Raw genomic sequence first — 22,558 nt, forward strand, 5'->3', positions numbered from 1 at the left:
AATATCAGAAAGGAGTTCGACAGTGTAAAATTGCAAAGAGTTTGAACATCTCATCATCTACAGTGCATAATATCATCAAAAGATTCAGAGAATCTGGAAGAATCTCTGTGCGTAAGGGTCAAGGCCGGAAAACCATACTGGGTGCTCGTGATCTTCGGGCCCTTAGACGGCACTGCATCACATACAGGCATGCTTCTGTATTGGAAATCACAAAATGGGCTCAGGAATATTTCCAGAGAACATTATCTGTGAACACAATTCACCGTGCCATCCGCCGTTGCCAGCTAAAACTCTATAGTTCAAAGAAGAAGCCGTATCTAAACATGATCCAGAAGCGCAGACGTCTTCTCTGGGCCAAGGCTCATTTAAAATGGACTGTGGCAAAGTGGAAAACTGTTCTGTGGTCAGACGAATCAAAATTTGAAGTTCTTTATGGAAATCAGGGACGCCGTGTCATTCGGACTAAAGAGGAGAAGGACGACCCGAGTTGTTATCAGCGCTCAGTTCAGAAGCCTGCATCTCTGATGGTATGGGGTTGCATTAGTGCGTGTGGCATGGGCAGCTTACACATCTGGAAAGACACCATCAATGCTGAAAGGTATATCCAGGTTCTAGAGCAACATATGCTCCCATCCAGACGACGTCTCTTTCAGGGAAGACCTTGCATTTTCCAACATGACAATGCCAAACCACATACTGCATCAATTACAGCATCATGGCTGCGTAGAAGAAGGGTCCGGGTACTGAACTGGCCAGCCTGCAGTCCAGATCTTTCACCCACAGAAAACATTTGGTGCATCATAAAACGGAAGATACGACAAAAAAGACCTAAGACAGTTGAGCAACTAGAATCCTACATTAGACAAGAATGGGTTAACATTCCTATCCCTAAACTTGAGCAACTTGTCTCCTCAGTCCCCAGACGTTTACAGACTGTTGTAAAGAGAAAAGGGGATGTCTCACAGTGGTAAACATGGCCTTGTTCCAACTTTTTTGAGATGTGTTGTTGTCATGAAATTTAACATCACCTCATTTTTCTCTTTAAATGATACATTTTCTCAGTTTAAACATTTGATATGTCATCTATGTTCTATTCTGAATAAAATATGGAATTTTGAAACTTCCACATCATTGCATTCCGTTTTTATTTACAATTTGTACTTTGTCCCAACTTTTTTGGAATCGGGGTTGTAATTTCTGAAAGTGGTTCTAGTCCTGTAATAATCACATCCTTTCAAGGATACCTGAGAAAACTTTCATTTGCAAATTTATCGTGTCATGGATCTGACTAGATTCTGCGTTTCAAGCTTCGGATTGAAATGCTTCTGGCCCAGAAATTTGCTCCACCGCCTTGCCAAACAGTCCTGCTCAACTCTGTTTCAGTTCAGGTCACACCAGCAGCTCCTCTTTCTCTTTATTTTCTGCCTCCAAAGCTACAGCGAAGGCGAGCAGCCTCCTCATCGCCAGGGTTACACCAATCTTTATTTCATCTGAATGATAAATCTAGTCTCGAGCAAGCTTTGCTAGTCTGTTAGCTGACACTAACTAAGACTGGTAGCTCTAAATTCACACTAGCAAATGATAAATCCCTTGTGTCATGTGTAGTTTGTCTCTTTTGGACGTGTAGCGACTGCTCCTGTTGCCACTCGTAGATAGCTTTTTTATGTCACTGTGAAACTGTTGTAGCTGAAAATATATTTTGTATACAATTTATACATGCTACTTTTTTTTTTTTTGAAAATGTATTTGATTGAAGGCAAGTTACGGTAGCTACACACTAGCTACATACACTCACCAGAGGCACGAGTGATTGCTGTTATTTCCTCAAGATTTATTTTTCTTCACAATGCCATAATGAGGTTGTATATAACAGGATAACATGAAAACACAATTTTGTTTAGTTTTTTTTCTCCCTTTCTTTTTTCGTAGCAGCCCAGTCCATGGTGGGTGAGTCACGAGCTAATGAAATTAAACACGTCTCACGGCCTTGAAACGTACTTCAGTTTTGAAGCACCTCTCCAGCTGACCGACGGCGCTATTATAAACCTAATTAATGGAGCTGGATTACAATATGGCCTGATTTTAGTGGAGAAGTAATGCGGAGAAATGGCAATGGAGCGCATTTATTTCCATTCATGTCCCTCATCAACAAAGCACAGGATAGAGAATTACTCTAATGAAATGCCTTTTCAACCAGCTCACTGCTGCTGGTCAGGGTTTAGCGAGACTGTAGACTTCGCTTTCTGTCCTGCTTCCCCATAAACATAAACATTAACATTCCCTGCAAGCTTCGAGAAAATAAAGCGGAGAGCTGTTCTTTTCCACATCCTGTCTCATTTCTGTGTTTACGGCTCATGAATGATAGCCACGGTGCATAGGGATATGAAAACACACTCGATAATTTAAGCCTAAATGCAGCGTCACTCATTTCAGAGGCGCGTAACACAATCTGTCACTTGGCATGTTAACATCTCAGCCATACCACGTTGGAAATGTTTGGGTACGAATGCATATTTGAGTAAACGCATATTTTGGTGTGTGTGTGTGTGTGTGTGTCAGCACATATGCATGAAGGTCACACATTCTATTAAACCGAGCGATGTTGTTTTTTGCAGTGATGTGTTACAGTGGCGCACAGAAAGCGAAGGGGTTTCTGGGTAAAAGGTGTCCTATGAGCGCACCTGGAGGCCCTGGGGCATGAACGTCCACACACACACAAAACCTGTCCACACCTGTCTCTCCATGGACTTGTTTTAGCCAACAGCTCTGATGGTTTCTCTACCACTCAGAATAGCACGTTCTAAAACGCTGCACCTCATGACTGCGACGCTTTCAGAAGGAAACTGCTCATCTTTGCCTATATGGATGGACGAAACCATCAACACGTCAGAGTGAAAAGGAGAGGACCTCTGTATGTGTGTGTGTGTGTGTGTGTGTGTGTGTGTGTGTGTGTGTGTAAGGAGGGAAGGCAGCACTCAGGAGTCTCAGCTTATGAATGTTTTACCTGATGAAAGACCATCCACTCTCTTCACTCAGGAAATACTTCTTGTATGTTATTCATTATTTACGATTGTGTATTTTGGTCATATCGACAGCTCAGATACTTGAATTTCCAGGCCGAAGGGGTTTGTAGCCTCGACAAAACTATTTCGCTAGAGTTTTTTCGACACACATTACTGCATGGTGTTTAAATATGGGCTGAGTTATATGACAGCTTCGTTTTCACACCACCAGTTTTTTTTTTTAATCTAAAAACTGGCTGCGGTTTCCAGCTAAAATGTCACAATAGCCAATCAAACAGCATTTCCTGCCCAAAATGTAACCCAAAAGGCCTGCCTAAAATGTCATGGTAAGCAATCGGACCTGAGTTTCAGCCACAAAATGTTAGAGTAACTAAATGGAGCACAGTTCCTGTCCAAGTAACTGATCAGGTCACAGCTCCCGCCCTCAATGCCACTGCAGCCAATCAGGCAACAGCTTCTACCCAAAATGTAACGTCAACCAATCGGATCATGTTTCCAGACAAACAAATGTCACTGTAATTATTAGCTCATCTGGCCATAAAGCTGACGAGCTGTTGCCATGGCGTCCGTCTGTCGATTGTCCGCCGTCTACAATTCGTCAATTCCCCATGGATTTCCATTCTGATTGTTTTGTTCGAAAGAGCTCATCACTCCACATAAAACTTGGTCGTTGTTTTTTCCTTTTTTTTTTGCTAACGAGTTAGTAATTAGGCCAAATTGACTAATTTTCCAGGCCTCTCACTAGAATTTTATCTCCTCTCTCATTTCTCATCCAATTCCAGTTCTGATCGATGTTTTGAGTAGATCTTCCCTTGAGGAACAAAACTTGGACGTTTGTTGATTTTCCTGTTGTAAATAATTTGTTTGCAACTTTATTTCAGTTAAATCATATCTCCTCCCTCAATTCTCAACGGATTTCAGTTCTATTTTCATGTTTGTTGTTTTGTCATCGACACAACTGCAGGACCTCAATTTCAAAACCAACTTACACTGGTTTAAAATACAGATCTGTCTTGCACAGAATACTTTGAACATAATAATATAATTACAAGCATGCATGCTGACTTGCTCACTGTAATTTCATGAACCATCTAGACTCCGAATGGAAATGCAAATACAGTGGTCCCTCTCTTATGTGACCACCCCAGCACCAAAGAAAAGTAGTCACGTAAGAGGGGTGGTCTCTCATCAGAGGGACATTTAACATAATAAAGTACATCCTTTCAATGGACTTAGCGCCAAGCTCAGGTGCCTGGATGAGAGGGGGAGTTGCTCATCAGAGGGGTCACATAACAGAGGGACCACTGTATTGCACTAGAATTATTGATGTAAATGGTCTGAAGTGGGGGCGGCATGGTGGTGTAGTGGTTAGCGCTGTCGCCTCACAGCAAGAAGGTCTGGGTTCGAGCCCAGTCGCCGACGGGGGCCTTTCTGTGTGGAGTTCTGTTCTCCCCGTGTCTGTGTGGGTTTCCTCCGGGTGCTCCGGCTTACCCCACAGTCCAAAGACATGCAGGTTAGGCTAATCGGTGGGTCTAAATTGACCGTAGGTGTGAATGTGAGTGTGAATGGTTGTCTGTGTCTATGTGCCAGCCCTGCAATGATCTGGTGACTTGGCCAGGGTGTACCCCGCCTTTCACCCATAGACAGCTGGGATAGGCTCCAGCTTGCCTGCGACCCTGCATAGGATAAGCGGTTATGGATAATACAGATAAAATATGGATGGATGGTCTGAAGTGGGGCTCAAACCTCTACTCACACAAATCTGCTACCGAGGTCACCAAAGAGACCAGTACCCAGAGCCTGCTCACAACAAGTTCTGTACAGCAGGGGGAACTTGAAACTCTTGCTGGCGACTCACACTATGAGTCCAGTTCTATTATAAAACACTCCTTTCAGTCTGTAGACTATGTAACATTAGCATGTCCATAATTATCTCTGCCAAATAGTAAATTCACATTCATGAAAATGTTTCCTGAATCGGATTCTACTATTCCCCACTGTCATAGGCTAGTTTCACAGTTCTGGTGTTTTCATGCTTTTGGGTCCAGTTTGGTGTGTCTGTAATGTTGTAGGTCACGATCAAGATGGATTACAATTAAGACAACATTACAGATTCTATACAGCATGCATGCTTAGTGTTATAACTATGCATTGGAGCATCCAATTTCACTTCTGATCGATCTTTTGGGTAGATCTTCCCTTGGGGAACAAAATTTACCCCTTTGTTGATTTTCCTTCCATGGCCTAATGGTTAGAGAAACAGCTTTGGGACCAAAAGGTTGTTGGTTTATTTCCATGGACCAGCAGGACTGGCTGAAGTGCCCTTGAGCAAGGTGCTTAACCCCCAATTGGTGCAGCAAGTGTGGTGGCGTACCTTGCGTCTGATTAGCCAAAGAAAAACTGATGATGTGATTATCAGTTCGGGCAGGTAACCTGGCCATAGATAGATAGATTATCTTCCTGTTGCAATTTGTCGTGGAGGTTGGTCACCTCTCACATTGTCACATTTCAGTTCTGTTTGATGTCTTGGTAGTCATGGTTGTTTGATGGCAGGCTAGATGAGCTATGACATCCTTGACTTTCTGGTTAATCAAACAGTTACAACTCAAAATGTAACAGTAAACAAATGAACTACATTTCTTGGGTGAAAGGTCACAGTAAGCAATCAGATCACAGGTCTTGGCCAAAATGTCAGTTCTGACCTTCAGCACCACTTCAGTGACCAGTTATAAGATTTTTAATAGACCTTTTATTAATCTCCGGATGTAAATTTGCAAGTTGTGAAAGTGAAGATGCCAGCCAGACTCTTATATCGTGCAATGGTTTTAATGAAAGCACTCTCCTGAGTCTGAGAGTCCGAATACTTACATCAAGCAAATTTTCTTTTTGGGGGGTAAATCACAACATTTTAAATTAAGATTAAACTCTTTTTATGGAAGGATTTCCAGCTGGTTGTTTTCTACTTGACTTCAGTAAAATGTATCAGCTGATGTGAAAGAAAGAAAATGAAGTAATGACAAAGTGTCACGTTCGTCGATCTGACTCTTCGTACATAACCAGTGTGAGGAAGATCACAGGAGGACAGTAGCACAGAGGAAGGACAGAGACAAAAAAAGACTAGTGGATGAGTGAAAAGAGGCGGGACTAACCTGACGGCAGCTGCTCTGCTGCCAATAGGATTGATGGGAAGAGGTCGAATTCCTGGGAAGAGGCCCGGGCTCATCATACAAGCTCCGTTCCGGATCACTCCCTGAGGGACTGCAGAGGAGAAATGGAGAAATCGTCCGTTTATGTGAGTGTCTACAACACTGACACGCCTATAGCGTGCGGGCACACACACAGACACTTATACACATACAGTGTCTTGCAAAAATATTCATCCCCCTTGATGTTTGTTCTGTTTTGTCGCATTACAAGATGGAATTAAAATGGATTTTCAGAGGGTTAGCAGCATTTGATTTACACAACATGCCTACCACTTTAAAGGTGCAAATTGTTGTTTTATTGTGACACGAACAATAATTAAGATGAAAAAACTGAAATTTGGCATGTGCATAGGTATTCACCTCCTTTCATATGAAACCCCTAAATAAGAGCTGTCCAACCAATTCACTTCATAAGCCACATAATTAGTTGATTAAGATCCACCTGTGTGCAATCAAAGTGTCACATGATCTGTCACATGATGCCTGTATAAATCAACCTGTTCTGGAAGGACCCCGACTCTGCAACACTACTAAGCAAGCAACATGAAAACCAAGCAGCACTCCAAACAGGTCAGAGACAAAGTCATGAAGAAGTATAGATCAGGGTTGGGTTATAAAAAATACCCAAACTTTGAATATCCCATGACGCACCATTAAATCCATAATAGCAAAATGGAAAGAATATGGCACCACTACAAACCTGACAAGAGAAGGCCACCCACCAAAACTCACAGACCGGGCAAGGAAGACATTGATCAGAAATGCAACAAAGACACCAAAGATAACACTGAAGGAGCTGCAAAGATCCACAGTGGAGATAGGAGGATCTGTCCATAGGACCACTTTAAGCCGTACACTCCACAGACTGGTGCTTTATGGAAGAGTGCCCAGAAGAAAGCCATTGCTTAAAGAAAAAAGAATAAGAAAACACGTTTGGAGTTTGCCCAACAGCATGTGGCAGACTCCCCAAACACATGGAAGAAGATTCTCTGGTCAAATGAGACTAAAACTTATCTTTTTGGCCATCATGGGAAATGCCATGTGTGGTGCAAACCCAACACCCTGAGAAGACCATTCCTACAGTGAAGCATGGTGGTGGCAGCATCATGCTGTGGGGATATTTTTCATCTGCAGGAACAGGAAAGTGGGTCAGGACTGAAGGAAAGATGGATGACACTAAATACAGGGCAATTCTGGAGGAAAACCTGTTTGAGTCGGACAGAGGTTTGAGACTGGGACCAAGGTTCACATTCCAGCAGGACAATGACCCTAAACATACTGCTAAAGCTACACTGGAGGTCTCATCTCATCTCATTATCTCTAGCCGCTTTATCCTTCTACAGGGTCGCAGGCGAGCTGGAGCCTATCCCAGCTGACTACGAGCGAAAGGCGGGGTACACCCTGGACAAGTCGCCAGGTCATCACAGGGCTGACACATAGACACAGACAACCATTCACACTCATATTCACACCTACGGTCAATTTAGAGTCACCAGTTAACCTAACCTGCATGTCTTTGGACTGTGGGGGAAACCGGAGCACCCGGAGGAAACCCACGCGGACACGGGGAGAACATGCAAACTCCGCACAGAAAGGCCCTCGCCGGCCCCGGGGCTCGAACCCAGGACCTTCTTGCTGTGAGGCGACAGCGCTAACCACTACACCACCGTGCCGCCTACACTGGAGGTGATTTAAAGGAAAACATTTAAATGTCTTGGAATGGCCTAGTCAAAGCCTAGACCTCAATCCAGTTGAGATTCTGTGGCATAACTTGAAGATTGCTGTACACCAACGCAATCCATCTAACTTGAAGGGGTTGGAGCAGTTTTGCCTTGAGGAATGGGCAAAAATCCCAGTGGCTAGATGTGCTAAGCTTATAGAGACATACCCCAAGAGTATTATCCCTGTACGTAACTGCAGCAAAAGACGGCTCTACAAAGTAGTGACTTTGGGGGGTGAATGCCTATGCACAATCCAGATTTCTGTTTTTTCATCTTAATTATTGTTTGTGTCACAATAAAACAACAATTTGCACCTTTAAAGTTGTAGGCATGTTGTGTAAATCAAATGGTACAACCCCGATTCCAAAAAAGTTGGGACAAAGTACAAATTGTAAATAAAAACGGAATGCAATAATTTGCAAATCTCAAAAACTGATATTGTATTCACAATAGAACATAGACAACATATCAAATGTTGAAAGTGAGACATTTTGAAATTTCATGCCAAATATTGGCTCATTTGAAATTTCATGACAGCAACACATCTCAAAAAAGTTGGGACAGGGGCAATAAGAGGCTGGAAAAGTTAAAGGTCAAAAAAGGAACAGCTGGAGGACCAAATTGCAACTCATTAGGTCAATTGGCAATAGGTCATTAACATGACTGGGTATAAAAAGAGCATCTTGGAGTGGCAGTGGCTCTCAGAAGTAAAGATGGGAAGAGGATCACCAATCCCCCTAATTCTGCGCCGACAAATAGTGGAGCAATATCAGAAAGGAGTTCGACAGTGTAAAATTGCAAAGAGTTTGAACAGATCATCATCTACAGTGCATAATATCATCAAAAGATTCAGAGAATCTGGAAGAATCTCTGTGCGTAAGGGTCAAGGCCGGAAAACCATACTGAGTGCCCGTGATCTTCGGGCCCTTAGACGGCACTGCATCACATACAGGCATGTTTCTGTATTGGAAATCACAAAATGGGCTCAGGAATATTTCCAGAGAACATTATCTGTGAACACAAATCACCGTACCATCCGCTGTTGCCAGCTAAAACTCTATAGTTCAAAGATGAAGCCGTATCTAAACATGATCCAGAAGCGCAGACGTCTTCTCTGGGCCAAGGCTCATTTAAAATGGACTGTGGCAAAGTGGAAAACTGTTCTGTGGTCAGACAAATCAAAATTTGAAGTTCTTTATGGAAATCAGGGACGCCGTGTCATTCGGACTAAAGAGGAGAAGGACGACCCGAGTTGTTATCAGCGCTCAGTTCAGAAGCCTGCATCTCTGATGGTACGGGGTTGCATTAGTGCGTGTGGCATGGGCAGCTTACATATCTGGAAAGACACCATCAATGCTGAAAGGTATATCCAGGTTCTAGAGCAACATATGCTCCCATCCAGACGACGTCTCTTTCAGGGAAGACCTTGCATTTTCCAACATGGCAATGCCAAACCACATACTGCATCAATTACAGCATCATGGCTGCATAGAAGAAGGGTCCGGGTACTGAACTGGCCAGCCTGCAGTCCAGATCTTTCACCCATAGAAAACATTTGGCGCATCATAAAACGGAAGATACGACAAAAAAGACCAAAGACAGTTGAGCAACTAGAATCCTACATTAGACAAGAATGGGTTAACATTCCTATCCCTAAACTTGAGCAACTTGTCTCCTCAGTCCCCAGACGTTTACAGACTGTTGTAAAGAGAAAAGGGGATGTCTCACAGTGGTAAACATGGCCTTGTCCCAACTTTTGTGAGATGTGTTGTTGTCATGAAATTTAAAATCACCTAATTTTTCTCTTTAAATGATACATTTTCTCAGTTTAAACATTTGATATGTCATCTATGTTCTATTCTGAATAAAATATGGGATTTTGAAACTTCCACATCATTGCATTCTGTTTTTATTTACAATTTGTACTTTGTCCCAACTTTTTTGGAATCGGGGTTGTACTAACCCACCAAAAATCCATTCTAATTCCAGCTTGTAATGCAACAACACAGGACAAACACCAAGGGGGATGAATACTTTTGCAAGACACTGTATGTATGGCCACTCACAGTGAGTATCACCCCACACAAACACCACAGCATGTGAGTACATGTGATTCAGCCGTCATCACAGATGGCACAAAGATGAATGCGAGTCAGAAACAGACATATGAGAAAAATCAGCAGGAGAGGAAAATACTGATTCATTCGAAAGCTACACCACCGTATTTGATCACTGTGACCCAAACACCATTAGCGTGTGCTATTAAATGGCTTCAGCCATCTGCTTTGCATATCACAAGCACACATTTCCAACAGAGAGGCGGAGGAAAGGACGGTTTTTAATTTTTCCCCCATTCTAAAAATAGCTGAATTAACTTCATAAAGGTGGCGAGAGAGAAACTTCTCTCACACAAATTGTTAAGTTTGGAAAATGGACCATGAGCCGTAAAAGAAATCATAAAAGTAGAGAGTGGAAGAGAGCATAACAGTGTGAAAGGTTTTTTTTAAAGATTATTATCTCATCTCATCTCATTATCTCTAGCCGCTTTATCCTGTTCTACAGGGTCGCGGGCAAGCTGGAGCCTATCCCAGCTGACTACGGGCGAAAGGCGGGGTACACCCTGGACAAGTCGCCAGGTCATCACAGGGCTGACACATAGACACAGACAACCATTCACACTCACACCTACGCTCAATTTAGAGTCACCAGTTAACCTAACCTGCATGTCTTTGGACTGTGGGGGAAACCGGAGCACCCGGAGGAAACCCACGCGGACAACATGCAAACTCCATACAGAAAGGCCCTCACCGGCCATGGGGCTCGAACCCGGACCTTCTTGCTGTGAGGTGACAGCGCTAACCACTACACCACCGTGCCACCCAAGATCTCATCTCTTCTCATCTCATTATCTCTAGCCGCTTTATCCTGTTCTACAGGGTCGCAGGCAAGCTGGAGCCTATCCCAGCTGACTACGGGTGAAAGGCAGGGTACACCCTGGACAAGTCGCCAGGTCATCGCAGGGCTGACACATAGACACAGACAACCATTCACACTCACATTCACACCTACGCTCAATTTAGAGTCACCAGTTAACCTAACCTGCATGTCTTTGGACTGTGGGGGAAACCGGAGCACCCGGAGGAAACCCACGTGGACACGGGGAGAACATGCAAACTCCACACAGAAAGGCCTTCGCCGGCCACGGGGCTCGAACCCGGACCTTCTTGCTGTGAGGCGACAGGGCTAATCACTACACCACCGTGCCGCCGTCCACCCAAGATTATTATTATTATTATTGGGTTGTAGAGTTATTTGGTTGGTGTGTCTCTCACAGGGGGAATCGTTTCAGCCTCTACTCACAGATCTCCGGCATCTCAAGACGATTCAAACACATCATGGAGATGGCAGCATCTATATCTGCATCTGCAGAATGCAAAAAACAGCTCAACTCCAGTTTCTTCATCTGTGTGTCGCTGTTTAAATGTCCTTGTTTGGTTTGATCATCAGAAACTTCAGGTGCTTCACTTGCAAAAATGTAACAGGAATGTAACAAACAGATCACATTTCCCACTCAGAAACGTAACTGGAACCAAAGAAATGACACTTCCTGCCTGGAATTAATAGTAATGGCAACCAGGTGGACCACATTTTCCATCCAAAATGTAGCAATAACCAAGTGGATCACATTTACTTGCGAAAATGGAACGGTGACCAAACGGACCACATTTCATGACTAAATGTAACTGGAACTGGACCATATTTCCCACCCAAAATGTACAGTACTCAGAAGTCTGAATTCTCATGTGCTTTACTGAAGCATTAAAAAAAAAAAACTTCAGAGATCGAGTGATTGAATGGAGATCAGATGAAGCCCATAAATGCAGACCTGAACAGCCTTGACAGCTCCTCTCCTTGGCCGATCCCAGGACGAGGCATCATTTCACTCCATCCAGGAAATGGCCTCTGATCGAAAGCAGATGGCAGATGTGGAAAAAAAGGAGGAAAACAACTATCCACTTGAATTCCAGCACACCCCTCTACCCATTAGGAAGGAGTGCTGTTGCCTTGGCAACCCCTCCCTCCCTATGTATATGCTATACTTTCAGAAGTGTGAGGTGTGGCATGGAGGAGAACAGCTGCGCTGGCGTTGGCCCTCTCTGCCCCTCTGAAAGGTGAAGAGACAGCGCGACTATGCGAGCGCATGATGTGAAGTGACAGAAGGACGCAGCCCTGGTCCTGATTAGCGTGGATGGCCGACCAAACTGAATGCTTAATAAGCTTGCTTCATGTGGAGCAACAGCAAGAAACAAACAGCAACTGAGTTCAGGACTAAAATGTACAAAATGGCATGACTTGAAGGAGGGTTTGAAGGAGGCCTGTTTATCTCAGGATAGAAGAATTCGATTTTTATGTTCTAAGGAATCATAAACAAAAAATAAGATATTTTTATAATTTTATAATTAACAACAGTGTGCTTTCTGCTTACGTTTCTGCTTTGCGCTGATGTTATGAGGTTACATTAAGGCTACATTCAAACTGTGTTACTTCGTGAAAAACGTGAATTCTTTGGTACTTTATTGGTGAGTTAATGGTGAATTAAACTCAAACTAGGCAATGAAAGGATTTAGGTTTGCTGCATAACGTGATTCTACACTCACTGGCCACTTTATTAGGTACACCCATCCACCTGCTGTTTGATACAGTTCTCTAATCGGCCGATCCCTTGACAGCAGCACGATGCATCACATCATGCAGATACAAATCAAGCGCTTCAGTTAATGTTCACTTCAAACATCAGAATGGGGAAAATTGTGATCTTAAAGCGTGACTTTCTTTCACTGTGGCATGGGTGTTGGTTTGAGCCAGATGGACTGGGTTGAGTATTTCAGAAACTGCTGATCTCCTGGGGTTTTCACACACAACAGTCTCTAGAGTTTACACAGAATGGTGCGGAAAACAAAAAACACTGTGAATGAGTGACAGTTCTGTGGATGGAAACAAACGCCTTGTTGATAAGAGAGGTCAGAGGAAAATGGCCAGATTGGTTCGAGCTGCCAGGAAGGATAGATATAGTAACTCATATAATCACTCTTTACAACCGTGCTGAGCAGAAAAGCATCTCAGCATGCAACAGCAGAAGAACACATTGGGTTCCAGTCCTGCAGCCCAGAACAGGAATCTTAGAATCAAGTTCCTATTAAAGTGGCCGGTGAGTGTGTATATGCATGTACATCATTCGTATCCTCATCGCTATAAAGGCAATTTGATATTTTATTAGTTTTATACCACAGCACTGTTGAAGTCATAAATCTGATTGGTCAGAATGTGTTGATTAAATTTCTATAACAGCAGCTCTGACAGTATTAGTGCAGTTACAAATTGCAGGTTTGAACAAGAGTAATAATAATAATAATAATAGTAGTAGTAGTAGTAGTAATAATAATAATAATCTCATCTCATCATCTCTAGCCGCTTTATCCTGTTCTACAGGGTCGCGGGCAAGCTGGAGCCTATCCCAGCTGACTACGGGCGAAAGGCGGGGTACACCCTGGACAAGTCGCCAGGTCATCACAGGGCTGACACATAGACACAGACAACCATTCACACTCACATTCACACCTACGCTCAATTTAGAGTCACCAGTTAACCTAACCTGCATGTCTTTGGACTGTGGGGGAAACCGGAGCACCCGGAGGAAACCCACGCGGACACGGGGAGAACATGCAAACTCCACACAGAAAGGCCCTCGCCGGCCCCGGGGCTCGAACCCAGGACCTTCTTGCTGTGAGGCGACAGCGCTAACCACTACACCACCGTGCCGCCCAGGGCTATAATAACAATAATAATAATAATAATAATACACACATTCTAATGCATTATCTTTTCTATAGGACAAAGAAAAGTGTGTGAAATCATACACATGTTGAAGTCTTCTGGAAGGAAAGAGTCTCTGGTGTTAGTGTTTTGTAACAGTCAGAGGTAAAACTATAACTTTGCCATTTCGCTGTAACATGACAAACTGCATTTTTTAGGGTATTAACTTGAATGAGAAACAAAGAGAGGCTGTGAAGGGAGCGAGGGAATTTATAGCTGCGCTAACATAAGGGAGAACAGGAACTAACTTGTTCAGCAGACGTTAAAAGAAACTATCAGCATCATGCAAGTGGTATACCACTAATATACAGTGCCTTGCAAAAGTATTCATACCCCTTGAACTTTTTCACATTTTTCCACCTTACAAGCACGAACTTAAAAGTTTTTTATTGAGATTTTATGTGATAGACCAACACAGAGTAGCACATAATTGTGAAGTGAAACGAAAATGATAAATGGTCTTCAAAATTTTAAACAAATAAAAATCTGAAAAATGCGATGTGCATTAGTATTCAGCCCCCCTGCGTCAATACTTTGTAGAGCCACCTTTGGCTGCAATTACAGCTGCAAGTCTTTTGTGGTATGTCTCTACCAGCTTTGCACATCTAGACACTGAAATTTTTGCCCATTCTTCTTTGCAAAATAGCTCAAGCTCAGCCGGATTGGATGGAGAGCGTCTGTGAACAGCAATTTTCAAGTCTTGCCACAGATGCTCAATGGGATTTAGGTCTGGACTTTGACTGGGCCATTCTAACACATGAATATTCTTTGATCTAAGCCATTCCATTGTAGCTCTGGCTGTATGTTTGGGGTCATTGTCTTGCTGGAAGGTGAATCTCCTTCCCAGTCTCAAGTCTTTTGCAGCCCCCAACAGGTTTTCTTCCAGGATTGCCCTGTATTTAGCTCCATCCATCTTCCCATCAACTCTGACCAGCTTCCCTGTCCCTGCTGAAGAAAAGCATCCCCATAGCATGATGCTGCCACCACCATGTTTCACAGTGGGGATGGTGTGTGCAGGGTGATGAGCAGAGCAGTGTTAATTTTCCGCCACACATAGCGCTTTGCATTTAGGCCAAAAAGTTCAACTTTGGTCTCATCTGACCAAAGCACCTTCTTCCACATGTTTGCTGTGTCCCCTACATGGCTTCTTATGCCTGTCTTTCAACAATGGCTTTCTTCTTGCCACTCTTCCAAAAAGGCCAGATTTGTGGAGTGCACGACTTATAGTTGTCCTGTGCACAGATTCTCCCACCTGAGCTGTGGATTTCTGCAGCTCCTCCAGAGTGATCATGGGCCTCTTGGCTGCTTCTCTGACCAGTGCTCTCCTTGCTCGCTCTGTCAGTTTAGGTGGACGACCATGTCTTGGTAGGTTTGGAGTTGTGCCATACTTTTTCCATTTTTGAATGATGGATTGAACAGTGCTTCTTGAGATGTTCAGAGCTTGGGATATTTTTTTATAACCTAACCCTGCTTTAAACTTCTCCAGAACTTTATCCCTGACCTGTCTGGTGAGTTCTTTGGTCTTCATGATGCTGTTTGTTCTTCAGTGTTCTCTAACAAACCACTGAGGCCTCCACAGAACAAGTGTATTTATGCTGAGAGTAAATTACACACTGTAGGACTCTATTAACTAATTAGATGACTTCTGAAGGCAATTGATTGCACTGAGTTGTATTTAGAGGTATCAGAGGACAGGGGGCTGAATACTAATGCACACCACATTTTTCAGATTTTTATTTGTTTAAAATTTTGAAGACCATTTATCATTTTCGTTTCACGTCACAATTATGTGCTACTCTGTGTTGGTCTATCACATAAAATCTCAATAAAACACTTTTAAGTTCGTGGTTGTAAGGTGGAAAAATGTGAAAAAGTTCAAGGGGTATGAATACTTTTGCAAGGCACTGTACGAGGGTAAGTCAAAAAGTTCTAAGACAGATGTTATAATTTTAAAAGGAATTCAAAAGAATTTAAAAAAGGAATACAAAGAAGGAATTCTCCAATGGAAACACCGATTACAGAAGTGTTTAGACTTAAATGGAGGATATGTAAAAAATAGCTTTGTTATTTTCATAAATAAAGATTTTTTTCAATTTGTCTTTGAACTTTTTGACTTACCCTCGTATGTGTGTGTGTGTGTGTGTGTGTGTGTGTGTATATATATATATTATGGGGGCTGCAAAAGTAGGTATACGGTAAGGATTATACACGAACAGCAGCAGCAGGACGACTTCTACTATCAGCAGGATGGGGCGCCACCACACTTCGCTCTCAATGTGTGTGCGCTACTTGACAAAGAATTTCCCCAACAGGTGGATTGGATGTCGGGGAGCTGTTGACTGGCCACCACGTCCGCCGGATCTCACCCCTATGGACTTCTTTCCCTGGGGATGTGTAAAAGATAGGGTTTTCGCACGCAAGCCACGTTCTGTTGATGCCATGATTCAGTTCATATGGGAGGCTTGCCAGGAAATTGATGCTGATAAAGACCTTTGTGCCGGAATGTGCATGGGTGTCCACACTTGACTAGTGGAGTGTGTGAATGCCGGGGGCAAATATTTGAGGGATTAATATGTTTATTATTGATATGTTTGTATAATCAATTAAATAACATTTTGTGCGAACGTTTTGATTTTCATTACTGTATACCTACTTTTGCAGCCCCGTGCGTTTGTCTGTGTGTATATATATATATATATATATATATATCATCTCATCTCATTATCTCTAGCCGCTTTATCCTGTTCTACAGGGTCGCAGGCAAGCTGGAGCCTATCCCAACTGACTACGGGCGAAAGGCGGGGTACACCCTGGACAAGTCGCCAGGTCATCACAGGGCTGACACATAGACACAGACAACCATTCACACTCACATTCACACCTACGGTCAATTTAGAGTCACCAGTTAACCTAACCTGCATGTCTTTGGACTGTGGGGGAAACCGGAGCACCCGGAGGAAACCCACGCGGACACGGGGAGAACATGCAAACTCCACACAGAAAGGCCCTCGCCCGCCACGGGGCTCGAACCCAGACCTTCTTGCTGTGAGGCGACAGCGCTAACCACTGCACCACCGTGCTGCCCTGTATATATATATATATATATATATATATAGTGGGGAAAGCCATGGCCTAATGGTTAGAGAAGGAGCTTTGGGGCCAAAAGGTCACAGGTTTGATTCCCTGGACCAGCAAGAATGGCTGAAGTGCCCTTGAGCAAGACACCTCACCCTCAGGCTGCTCTGGGTATGTATGTCACTCTGGATATGAGTGTCTGCTAAATGGCATTAATGTAATGTAAAAAAAATATATATATATATATATATATATATATATATTCTGTAAGGCACTGGCTTCTGTACAAACACTCACACTGAGAAACAGAGTGCTTTTGCTGCTGCACAAGCAATGAAAGAGCCAATCTTGTCTCTCAGTGGAGCTTAGGGCCTGTGGGTAGGCGCCCTGGTCCTTTCACTAAAGCCATGCTGAGTGCAGTGAGGGAAATGATGCCATCTGTACATTTAGGCTCTGTCTCTACATCCTATTCTTCTGAATTGTATTAATGTCCTGGGCTTATGGTCTTGAAAAGAGACCCTCCGTGAGATCAATCTCCAGCAGAGGGATTTATTTATTTATTTATTTATTTACTTACTAAACCACTTTTTTGTCTCTCTTTCTCAGGCACTAAAATCAGCGATCACAGTTTCAGAGAAATTGTAATGTAGTTACCCTGTTACCCTTTTTTGTTTCAAACTCATCTCAAACGTACTCATCGCATCCCCATTCCGACTGCTCGAGATGCACTACCATGACTTATCCAGCAGGGGGACGGTGCAGTCCTGAGCAGAATCTCAGACAAGTGCAGCCATTTACTTCAGAAACAAATTATATCCAAAGTGACATTAAGATGACCTTGCGTTGACTTTGTATGCATGAGCCGCCGCAAGTTAGATTTCTCAGAGTAGGTAGTAATCTAAATCTGTTAAACAATAACAACATTTCCATCCATCCATCCATCCATCCATCCATCCATCCATCCATCCATCCATTATCTCTAGCCGCTTTATCCTGTTCTACAGGGTCGCAGGCAAGCTGGAGCCTATCCCAGCTGACTACGGGCGAAAGGCGGGGTACACCCTGGACAAGTCGCCAGGTCATCACAGGGCTGACACATAGACACAGACAACCATTCACACTCACACTCACACCTACGCTCAATTTAGAGTCACCAGTTAACCTAACCTGCATGTCTTTGGACAGTGGGGGAAACCGGAGCACCCAATAACAACATTTCATTTCCTTTAAACACTTTATCTGTGCACTCGAGCATCAGGTGTCTATAAAAAAGTCACACATCAGCGAAAGGGTGTGTGGGTGGAAAAAAGAGACTTCGACTTAGTGTTCTTGAAACAAATCATCTGAATTCCAATTGTGGAAAAAAACCAGGTTTTCATCCCAAAATACAGCAAAGAAGTACTGTATGTTTTGAAAGAAAGTCGGGAATGTCGTTTAACGTGTGTTCTGTCGTTCTGATTTTGGTGCCACGTACGTCTGAGATGTAACAAATACTCAGGTATAAACTGAATGCTTGCACTGTTATATACAAATGATACGATTTGTACCCGTTTTGACTTTACATTTTATTTCCAAGCCGTAATAACTGGTGTCACAGAACGTTCACTGGGTTTTTTTGGCAACATTGTGAATTATATAGTTTTAAGTGTCTCAACTGTTTACAGAAACGCTTGTAGTTATTAAAGCACTGCCTTCTTAAGGCCAATTTATGCTGACAACCCAGTCCTCGCAGATAGCGTCGCAGACAGTGTCTGCGTAGCCCCCCCCCCTTCGCAGACGCTCTGCGCGCACCTCCTAAAAACTGTGACCACCGCAGAAGCCTCGCAGACAGCGTCGCAGACAAGAGGGCTCTGATTGGTCCACTCTACATCCGCTGTACACGCACTTCCGCTTCCCTACTTTCCCGGTTTGGTTTGTTTTCACGACCGGCATTTTTAAAAACACGAGCGAAGATGGAGCAGCATGAAGAGCGGTTGATTGAGGAAGTACGTACATCTATACGACTCCAGTTCTAGTCATTATAAAAAAAAAAAGTTCTAGTCATTATAAGTAACCGGAGGATACACTCCACTAACCACACCCACCAACTACTCCTAGCGACTTCGTGCCCCCTTGTGTTGTGCCGGTGAATAACATCGCGCACGCCTATACTCCCCGCTCAACGATAAATTACAACTGTCTGCGAAAAGCTATCTGTGAAAGCCTTGTCGCAAGAGCATGCAGAGGCCTTTAGATGCTAACTCATAACACAACACAATACAGGCTGACATTCTGGTCAGGGTCAGATGTTTAAGGGTTTTTTAGTTAGCCCTTTGAAGGAACCATTCGAACCCTAGACCAGATCATTTCTCTATTAGAAGAACCCTTAATGGATCCTCCAATGGATCCTTAAAGAAGAACCATTTTTTTGGTTGCAACACTCTGGATGAAAAACCAGTCCATCAAATGGCACTAATGCTGCTTTTCCACTACCAACGCGGCTGAGTCGGGCTGAGCCGTGCCGTGCTGAGTTGGGCTGAGCCGTGCCGTGCTGAGTTGGGCTGAGTCGAGCTGAGTGGGGCTGTTGGAGTTGCATTTCGACTACAATCACGCTGAACCGTGCTGGCTGGAAGTGGGTGGACACATTGGGTGGAGTTAGCGAAAGTGGGTGGACGTCACGTGATGTCGTTAGGCGGCGCAGTGACATCAGTGGCCTTTTAAGTGGTAGTCTCACAACCCGGAGAGTAAACAATAAACATGGAGGACATGGAGTCGTTAGTGTTGCTGGTCTTGGTGCTGTGGCTTGTTGTCGCCGACAATGCCAACAGATACTGGCAAGAGCGTATAGATGAGGCGAGGCGCATAAGGCTTCATAATTCTCGGAATTCTCCTTCTTCCGGGTTTACGGTGTTTACAGATCCCAGCGCGCTCGCGGGGCGTGTGTGGGCGTGTGAGGACACTCCTCCTCACCAATCAGTGCACAGGGGAGTGTCTGCTCACGCCCCTAGCCCCACTCGGCTCGGTTTGGCTCGCTTCAGCCCCACTCCAAAACTGTGCGAGTTTTGGGTGCTGAGCAGGGCTGAAGCGAGCTGAGTCGTGCTGTTCTTAGATAGTCGAAACGCGAGCCGTGTCGGGCTGAAGTGAGCTGAAGCGAGCTGAAAAAGGGTAGTGGAAAAGGGCCATAAGAGCGTGTACAGTACACACACACACACACACACACACACACACACACACACACACACACACACACACACAGTAACTGGAGCTTCCTGTTTCACCACCATGCCGCCTTCAAAGTACATAGGAACCCTTGTTCTGCCTCAAGTTAGCTATGTTGTGTTTCCACACTCCACGTTTGTACTTTGGAACTTCTACAGCTTTATGAGGCAACTTTTTTTGAACTTCTTGAGTTTAGTATCAATGCTGAATGAAACACAGCCTCTCAGAGCACTTCATAATGGTCCATCTTGCCCCTTTTTTGGCTTGTCGACTGAGACGTCCGTCTCCTTAGGCAAACATGGCTCTTTGGTGAAAGGGGTCTTAAAACGTCTGTCTCTGAAAGAAGTTTTCAGGAGTGCTTTCGGCTTTTGTTTTTTTCCGCACAATAAAGCGTGGGGCTGACGGCGGTGCAGCTTCTACATCTGGGCCTATGACATGCATGGCTGGTTCCACAGAGTGCGCTCCTGACTACACAAAAGGCAAGCGGCAGGGTTCCTCGTTTAGGGGCTGGCTGCTTCTGCCTCCGGCCTCCTCGCGCCGTTTGTGTGAGCTTACACGCTCTTCTCTCTCTATAAGCGTAGGTCATAGGGCATGGGCAGAGCTGCGTGAGGGACTGGGAGAGCTCTGTTTGTTTATGGCTTCTGTGTAGAGATGAGAGTTTGCCTCAGGGGCACAGCACTCATTCACCTCTTCAGGTAGAAAGAAAAATCAACACGGCTTGTTTCCTGGAATCCTGCTCGATTCGGTACCGAGATGTTCAGAGCTTATCTTCTTCGATGTACAGATCACAGATGTGCATCTTCAGCAATTAAGATGCATGACGCTGATAATTAAGAGATACTGAGATATTAAGAGCCCTATGGATTTAACTTTGAATCAAAACGCACACACAAACAAACACGGACTCAGATCAGGCAGAGAAAATAATGGAAGGGAAAATGATTTTGTTGTGACTGGAAAAAAGGCTGACCAAAATTTCCTTCAAACCCAGAGGGCGTGCAGTCTGCGAGTTCCCTCTAATGAGGTTAATTTGTGGTTTTATGAACACAATCTGTAGGAAAACGTCTAAATATTTAGCCAGTGAATTTCTAATAGCTCCATGCATTCCAAGAGCTATTTTTAGGTTTTGCTAACATAAGCTTGACTTTCACCAATCACAGGGCTAATTATCGCTCGGCTCTCTCACACAGCTTTTCATTAAATCTAAGCTTTTCAGTTTGAAAGTCTTCAGTGTCAGCACTTTTTAATAATCAGACGTTTCTGACATGGGAAAGACTTCAAAATAGAGGAGTTTACACTTTGTAGGTTTTCCGTAACATATCAAGCTGAGGTTGTTTTTTTTTGTCTTAAAAAAAGGGAAAAAAACTGTGTATAGCTGCTATAACATAAGTGAGAACAGGAACTAACTTAGGATACAAGGAATAAATCAATTCAGGGTGTTCTGTTATAGGAAAACCATCCGTTTTGAGATGGTAACTCGAACTGTGCTTCATCACGCCACCCTGTTGTTGACAATTTTCAGATAAGTGCAATGTTAAAGTGCTAAAGAAACACCGTGACCACTGAGTGAACGCTAACTAGCAAGTAAAGTCAACTCTGTCGTCTCTAGAACTGGCCTGAGTTTCCCAAAAGCATCGCAACACAAAGATCATCATTAAATGGTCGAGTGAGCAGCACAGTGAACGCTCTCTCGCCTAGTTAAGATGCTCTTAGCATTAAGAGCATGCCCGGATCACCGCACAGGCTTCATATGGCTTCAGCCTAGGGGCCCCCACGCCCCCCGCCTCGCAGGGGGGCCCCCAATTGGTCAAAAGAAAAAAAAAACCCTTCATATTCATTGGCTCAAAATGAATATTTAAATAAACGGACGCTGATTGGGTGAGGCAAATCCGCCTTCCATATATAAACGTTAGACGTCACGCACGACGTCACTCCACAGTTGAACAGTGAACATGTGTGACAGAAAACACGAGAGCGGTGCTCAAAAGCGCAAGGCGCAACGGCAAAAAGCCCAACGTGACAAAGCTCTATTGAGCAATATACCAAAACTAACAGGGTTTTTTAAACCTAATGAAACCCAACTGGCAAGTGCAAGTCATCATGACACTAGCGTAGCAAACGTTATGTTAGCTGCAGCTGCAGCCAGTAGTACTACTAGCTCTGGTGAGGGTGAAGGACCATCCCTTTCAGACCCCGTCCCATTTGTGGATGAATGTGCCACTGCCACTAGTTTCACAAACGCACACACACACTCACTCCGATGACATTGACATGCATGATAGCTTCTCTGACCAGGCGGCTGCCTGTGACGTGTCTCTGGGATATTCTAGCCATGTCGATGCTAACTTAAATTCAGATCCAGGGTTTTGGGGCGAAATAGATGAACCTACTAGGAAATACTGGATAAAAATGGGACCTGATAAGTGCCGTAACAAAGACGCTGATAATGCAGCATCCGAAA

At 43.9% G+C, this 22,558-nt stretch overlaps 1 protein-coding gene across 2 annotated transcripts in view; it reads right to left on the reverse strand.

Annotated features, from left to right (window-relative positions):
• The window catches only part of foxn3 (forkhead box N3), a 201,506-nt gene that overhangs the window by 8,006 nt on the left and 170,942 nt on the right, over positions 1–22,558 (reverse strand). For both annotated transcript variants that reach the window (XM_060933731.1, XM_060933730.1), the window contains exon 5: positions 6,173–6,281. In XM_060933731.1, coding sequence (XP_060789714.1) covers positions 6,173–6,281 — 109 coding nt within the window. The remainder of the gene's footprint in view (positions 1–6,172; positions 6,282–22,558) is intronic.

This window comes from Neoarius graeffei, chromosome 11 (genome assembly GCF_027579695.1).
Source record: "Neoarius graeffei isolate fNeoGra1 chromosome 11, fNeoGra1.pri, whole genome shotgun sequence".
NCBI lineage: Eukaryota > Metazoa > Chordata > Actinopteri > Siluriformes > Ariidae > Neoarius > Neoarius graeffei.